This window comes from Dendropsophus ebraccatus, chromosome 12 (assembly GCF_027789765.1).
Source record: "Dendropsophus ebraccatus isolate aDenEbr1 chromosome 12, aDenEbr1.pat, whole genome shotgun sequence".
Taxonomy (NCBI): domain Eukaryota; kingdom Metazoa; phylum Chordata; class Amphibia; order Anura; family Hylidae; genus Dendropsophus; species Dendropsophus ebraccatus.
Window position 1 is genome coordinate 26,330,186 of NC_091465.1, and position 7,556 is coordinate 26,337,741.

Consider the following 7,556-nt stretch of genomic DNA (forward strand, 5'->3'; position numbering starts at 1 on the left):
ATATACAACATCCGACTCTAATAGACAGTCCCACGTAAATAACTCCCCTCCTATAAATCACTCCCCTCCTATAACTCCTATAACTTGCAGTCCCACGTAGATAACACTTCTCCTTCCGCCTCCCCCGACATACGGTCCTATGTAAGTATCACCACTCCCTCCGCTTCCTGACCTGCAGTCCTATGTAAACGCCATCCCCGTCCTCCCTCAGTCCAGCTGCGCAGCCCGCAATAAGAGCACGGTCACATGACTTAAGCCGGTCACGTGGCCTGCTGACGTCACCAGGTCCTCAGCCAATCATAGCACTTCGCCCCCTCTCTCTCATCTACCTGAGCCGCTTCCTCGCTGTGATGTCCGGCCGCTTCACCTGCATAGCTTGGTCGGTAATGCCCGGCTGAGGCCCCGCCCACTCCCTGGGCGCGAGCACGTGACCTACCCCAAATGTGGGACACGGTTAGTGGAGAGAAGAGACCATGAACCTCCCGCGGCTGCTGTGTCGCCATAAGACGGCGCTGGGCTTAGGCGCTCTGTCCCTATTCGCCATCATTCTGCTCTACCTCGCCAAATGTACCTCAGAGAACCTGAGACCTCTGCATGGCCGGGGGCTTCCTCACCAGCAGGAGCCGCCCTTCCGCCACCATGTCCCTCCGCCAGCGCCGGACAAGAGCGTCTCCACATTCCTGGCTGTCCTCATAGCCAGCGGGCCTAAGTACACGGAGCGCCGCAGCATCATCCGCAGCACCTGGCTGTCCGCGGCCTCCGCCCACCAGGGGGCGCTGTGGTGCCGCTTCGTCATAGGCACAGCTGGGCTGGGAGAGGAGGAAGCGGTTACCCTGGAGATGGAGCAGCGCAGACATGGCGACCTGCTGCTGCTCCCCGACCTCAGGGACTCCTACGACAACCTGACGGCCAAGCTGCTGCTCATGTACGCCTGGCTGGACCGCCATGTGGACTATAAGTTCGTGCTGAAGGCGGACGACGACACCTTCGCCCGGCTGGACGTCCTGCTGGAGGAGCTGAAGGCCCAGGAGCCCCGCAGATATTACTGGGGCTTCTTCTCAGGCCGAGGCCGGGTGAAGTCACTGGGCAAGTGGAAGGAGAGCTCGTGGGTGCTGTGTGACTACTACCTGCCCTATGCCCTGGGCGGGGGCTACGTGCTGTCCTGGGACCTGGTGCACTACCTCAGCCTCACCAAAGACTACCTGGCCCACTGGCAGAGCGAGGACGTGTCCCTGGGGGCCTGGCTGGCACCCCTAGAGCTCCGCAGGGTCCACGACCCAAGGTTCGACACCGAATACAAGTCCAGAGGCTGCAACAATAAATATATAGTCACTCATAAGCAGAGCATTGAAGACATGCTGGAGAAGCACCAGACCCTGGCCAAAGATGGCCGACTGTGCAAGGAGGAGATCAAACTGAGGCTGTCCTATATCTACGACTGGGGTGTGCCCCCCTCCCAGTGCTGCCAGAGGAAAGATGGCATCCCATGAGTCCCCCGGGCCGAGCTAGGAACTGAACACTAAAGGGGTTCTCTAGAAATAGGGAACGATATGAAAGGAGTGGACATCCCCTTTAAATAAGGCGCTGAGGTGACCACCGGGAAGACTAGGGTGGTGGTGTGTAAATCTCAGATGCCCAGTGAATGGATATTGCTGAGAAAACTCCATCAATATGACTACTGGTGTATAAAGAGGAGAGGCAGGGAGGAGTGATGATGATGTGGTGGTGCCTGCTGCTGTTTTCTCGGCTCCTTTATAGTCATGCATGCAGGGAGCGGCCTATTATGTTTATTTTAATGGGGAAAAGGGAAGAAACTTCTTTCTTATGTTAGGGCGGGTTCACACTACAGAATTCTCACGGACAATGTCCGCGGAATTCCGTCAGCTGTCCTCCCGCACATCTGGGCGCCTTTCCGCCGGCCCCATAGACACCATTCTATGGGCCGGCGTATTCCGCTATACGCTGAAAGAAGTGTCATGTCACTTCTTTTAGCGGATCGCGGAATACGCCGGCCCATAGAATGGTGTCTATGGAGCCGGCGGAAAAGCGCGTGCCCGTGCGGGCGGACAGCTGACGGAATTCCGCGGACATTGTCCGCCAGAATTCTGTAGTGTGAACCCGCCCTAATAGCGAGAATCCCGCAGCCTGTGACTATCCAGCTGTGGTAAAACTAACTAAAGTGATCTGGCAGCCTTTGGCCACAGGTTGCAATTGCTGAAGAGCCACAGGTTGGTAGACATTGCTTTAATGTGACTGTATCACCAGGCCCAGGCTGAAGCACTGAAGGCGGGTGGACATCCCTTAGTGGGAGGAAACCCTGCCCCTCTATGATAGGGTTCCATTGATTCTAATGGAGTCACGTCATGGAGGGGCTGGAATTTTTTCCTACTAAGGGTGGGTCGGTCCGCCTGGGCCAGTCACTGTAAGCCAGGGATGGGAAACCGTCAGCCCTCCAGCTGTTGCAAAACTACAAGCTTCGCTTTGGCTGTCCAGGCATGATGGGAATTGTAGTTTTGCAACAGCGGGAAGGCCGACGGTTCCCCATTGCTGCTTTAAAGTGTACCTGTTAAATTTTTTTTGCAAAAATCAATAGTACAGGCGATTTTAAGAAACATGCATTTTTATCATGAAAAAGCAGTTTGAAGCTCTCCCCCCTGCCTTCATTGTTCTCTCATGGAGAGGGGAAGGGGTGGAGGGAAAGAGTTAATTTACAGCTACATCACCATGCTATCTCCTCTGAGGTCAGCACTGACCTCTCTGACCTCTGAATACAGGCTTTCACACAGGTCCCGCTGTGTAATACTTTGTTCTTTGCTGCCAACTAATCTCCTTCCTCCCCTCTCCTTAGCACAGACAGGGCCCGACTGATGCAACAAGACCCAATTTCCTGATAATGAGCAGTGGATGAGAGAGAAGGGGGGGGGGCTAGGAAAGTCTTTTTGAATGCAGATAATGGCATATTTGCCTAATAAACCCAATCATAAAGTTTAATAATAGTAATAATAATATATTTATTTGTATAGCGCCAACAGATTCCGCAGCGCTTCTTAAAATCACCTGTACTATTGATTTCTGCAAAAAAAACAGTGACACTTTAAGTGGTGCAGGGTCCTGCAAAAATCTAATATTCCTGACCCTCCACACATAAGGGTTGTCTGTTGATGCATTTTCACAATGGACAGATCTCAAAGTCAATATGCAGCCAACAAATGGCAAACGGCCATTTCTAAAAATCTCCCGAATACATATGCTTGCTCGATTCATATGAGTGTACATTTCCTCTCAGTGGGGACAGGACAGTAAGCTCTTGTCACACACCTCTGGTGGTAGATTATTTCCCCCTCAGTATTCTTGATCCCTGACATCTTCCAAACACCTTAGGTGGGTCCATATTAGTCTACTTGGTATGGCCACCTTTAGAGTGTCCAGTCTATTACATGTAAAACCATTCCTGACCTCTCTAGTGGTGGGAACTCATGTAAACCCCAGTCTCTTTCCTCTAGGTCTGTGTATTAGCAGATCCTTGTGCTTTTTATCCCAACCACTTTATCAGCAGACTGTGCAATGTAAGGACGAAGATGCTGCAAGCCCCCGGAGACAGGCTTCATGTATCTGTAACCCCCCTCTCCTGAACTAGGCAGTGGACCATTCTAACAATTAGAGGGGGGGGGGGTCTCAGCATTAAGACCTTGACCAATCTAAACTTTTAACATCTGTTTACCATGTCAAAAGTGACAGTATTTAAAGGGTTAATCCCATTTTATAAAGGCATATTGAACAGTATAGAATATACCAACGGTTTCTGATTATTTGTGGGTCTGAGCTACGGGATCACCAACAATCCTTGAACTAGAGATGAGCCGATTTCAGAGATAACAAAGTACTTTGCATTTTGGGTGCGTTCACATTGAGGTATCCGTGTGGAGTGGTTCCTGCTGATTCCGTTCTTTGCTCCCGCTCTCATCTCTGCCCGTCCCATAGACTCCATTCTATGGTCAGACTGATTCTGCCGTCCACCCATAGAATTGATACGTCAATTCTTTAGGTGGACACTAGAATCTGCCTGACCATAGAATGGAGTCTATGAGACGGGCGGAGATGCGCGTGGTGGAATCCGCAGGAACTTCTCCACGCGGATTCCTCAATGTGAGTGCACCCTATTACTGTAAATTTTCTAATCTCTACTTAAAACAAATATTTCTTTAGCCAAGAGTGCAACCGCACGGGGGGAAAATGCTGCCTATTCAGCTCTGTGGAGCCTTCTTTCTCTGGATCAGAGTTCAGACGCCCATAATTAGGTGATGGTATGTTTCTACCACTATGCCAGGACCTTGAGATGGGAATATCCTTTTTTTTAAGGATAGGTGAGGTGCAGCGAACACAGAATTTGCAGTACGTTGCCTGTCCGGATGCATTTATCAGTATTTTTCAAGTAAATAAACTTTACTATTTGGAGGAGGTTATGAAGAAAATGGTTGTAAAGTTACTAACGGGTGGGATAAAAATCATTACCAGCACCATAAACTTTAGATATGACTTAAGGCCCTTTTCCACGGAATGATTATCGTTCATAAACTTGCTCCAACGACCGTTCTAATCGATCACTATACGTTTTTATTTATCGAACAATAACACATAACACGTGGGAACGTGAATGATATATGTAGTGTAACGACTATTTTGTGGGTCGTTTAAAACGTTCCCCGGGGTGATCATGACCATACAACACACCTACTTTTTTTAAACCTTTTTACTAACGACTGAAAGATTTCTAATTTTATGAACCGATTAGTAAATTATCTTTCAAAGACCAACGATTTTTTTTCGACATGCTGAAAAACTATTTTGAACAACTCACCAACGGTTTTGCAGTTGTCGTTCGCTCGTTTACAGCTATTCCACGGAACGATTATCGTTAACGAGCGGTCGTTGGAGTGAGTTTATGAACGATAATCGCTCTGTGGAATAGGGCCTTTAGGTCTAGGTCAGACTTAAAGGGAATGCATCAACTTGTATTCTCATAATACTCCTATTTAGGCTAAGGCTACACAACCACAAGAGTAAGTCTCATCCACAATGCACATCCAAAATAATTTGAGCGACTTATCCACCACTTGCTGTTGCATGAGCTCATTATGGTTGATGCTAGTTTTACACGGAACGATAATTCGCCCGATCGTACGATTAACGATGTCGGAGTAACGTTTTTTTGTTCATAACGATCAGCGTTTAGACGGTACGATATATCGTATGGAAATTCGTTTTGCGATCGCTTTAAGCCTATCTCACACATTGGTTAAATCGGCAAACGACTGTTCACATGGAACGATCTGCGAATTTTTTGCGAACGATCGACGATTTGAGAAGTTGTTGAAGGATCAAAATTAACGATTTCTCGCTCGTCGTTTGATCGTTCGCTGCGTTTACACGTACGATTATCGTTCGAATTCGTTATCGTGCGAATTCGCACAATAATCGTTCTGTGTAAACGCAGCATGAGACTTGGCTATTAACAAAACAGCAAAATCAATCACATGTGACTTGCATTTAGGTCTATGAAAACAAAGTTGCATACATTCTGTGACAAAACCCCATCAAGGATCGACAAAAGTAGTAGTTCTAGCCTGTAAGTTTTGGTGATTTTGTTTACTTTTATTTATTTTAAACTTTTCCCCATTTTACTGTCTGTATTAATAAATAATCCTTGAATTTTACCGTTTTCTTCTGGCTACTTGGCCTAGTAAGAGACTTGTACTGAAGAGAACTTTTAATCTGTCTCCTCACTATCATTAAAGGCAGAATTACAGTGAAAACTGACCACAGTATATAGATAAGACAGGACCAGACCACACATAATAGGTATGTAGAGAATACATATAGTGATTCACTCCATTATAGACAAGGCCCCTTACCGGCAAGAAGTATTGCCAGAATTGCTCCTTTGGCTGATAATCTGTGTAAAAGTGTCAGCGATCAGCTGAGGAGTGGGAAAACTCCAGCTTGTCTACTGGTCCCATCTTTTGTGTGGCAGCACAATTTACTGCTATTGACCACACATCTCTGTGTAAATGGGATGTGCAGCTAATAGCAATATAGTTAAATGCCCACACAAATGATACAGTGATTGTTCATGTGGCCCAACTGCAAATGAGAACGGATCTCTTTAATCGGTGCCTGTCTGCTGCTTCTGCCTGTTGGCATCAAGTGCAGAAAGGAGGCTGGGTAAAAAACACTCCATCTGTCTGGCAGATCCCACACATCTTAAAGGGGTTGTCCAACCCCAGAAAAAAAAAATTACAATTGGAACAGGGTAACAATTATAAAGTCGTACTGCCAGCACCCAATGTTCACTGCCGTTTCCTATGATCTGTATATGGCTATGTTCACACACCATACTTTTTATGAAAAAGTTGACATTTTCAATTAAAACAATGGCCATTATTTTCATAATGCAATAATTTGCATTGAAATCAATCCAGAAAAATGGCCGTTGTTTTGCTACGGCTGTCGAAATAATGTTCATGTAATTTATTTCCGTCTGCTATCCATAAACTTCAATGAAATTTTTCATTTAAAACAACGAGCATTGTTTTGAGTGCCAAATAACGGTAGTGGAAACATAACCTATATATGGATTCTTTTGAATTGCATTTAAAATATATATATTAGAGATGAGCGAACCGGGTTCGGTTTCGAGTCCATCTGAACCCAAATGTTCGGTATTTGATTAGTGGGGGCTGCTGAACTTGGATAAAGCTCTAAGGTTGTCTGGAAAACATGGATACAGCCAATGACTATATCCATTTTACACATAGCCTTAGGGCTTTATCCAACTTCAGCAGCCACCGCTAATCAAATGCCGAAAGTCCAGATGGACTCGAGCATGCTCAAGGTTCGCTCATCTCTAATTAATATATATATATATTGAGGTTTTTGGCACATGTATTGACCAAATTGATGGGAATCATTGATATGGTAGACGGGCTGATAAAATTTGTTCAAAATATATGCTAAAAACTTAAATATTTGTCCATTGCTAGACTTAAATCTCATGAAATCTGCAAAAGAAATCTGTGGCTTGGATCTCTGCCGTGAGTTTGCAGTGAGTGGTCTGTACATAGCCCATTCCACCCAACGTGGATATATCGGCCGATTATCGCTCCGTGGAATAGAGAGAACGATTAGCCGATGATCGTGTCAAACTTAGGGCCCTTTTACACAGAAAGATTATCTGACATTATCTGACAAAGATTTGAAGCCAAAACTAGGAACAGACTATAAACAGAGACCAGGTCATAAAGGAAGGCCTGAGATTTCTCCTTTTTTCAAATCCAGTCCTCGCTTTGGCTTCAAATCTTTGGCAGATAATCTGTCAGATAATCTTTCTGTGTAAAAGGGCCCTTAGGTTCAAAACGAAAATCATTGATCACCACCCGTGCATCGCTACTTGGAATAGCGGGCTCGGTGGTCGACCGACTATTTCAAAAACATCATACTTTACCAGTTCAGGCTGCCGGTGTTCTTCTCCGGGCTGCAGCAGCTTCAGAGCGGCCTGT

At 46.3% G+C, this 7,556-nt stretch overlaps 1 protein-coding gene across 1 annotated transcript; it reads left to right on the plus strand.

Annotated features, from left to right (window-relative positions):
- The first annotated feature begins 293 nt into the window (after positions 1-293).
- Positions 294-1,900, plus strand: B3GALT6 (beta-1,3-galactosyltransferase 6). Its single transcript, XM_069947783.1, has one exon. The coding sequence runs from the start codon at positions 474-476 to the stop codon at positions 1,488-1,490; it is 1,017 nt and encodes a 338-aa protein (XP_069803884.1). The 5' UTR covers positions 294-473; the 3' UTR covers positions 1,491-1,900.
- Positions 1,901-7,556: the final 5,656 nt, after the last annotated feature.

Bases quoted from the DNA above. Each gene is read 5' to 3' on its own strand.
- B3GALT6 (XM_069947783.1), top strand. From the start codon at position 474: ATGAACCTCCCGCGGCTGCTGTGTCGCCATAAGACGGCGCTGGGCTTA.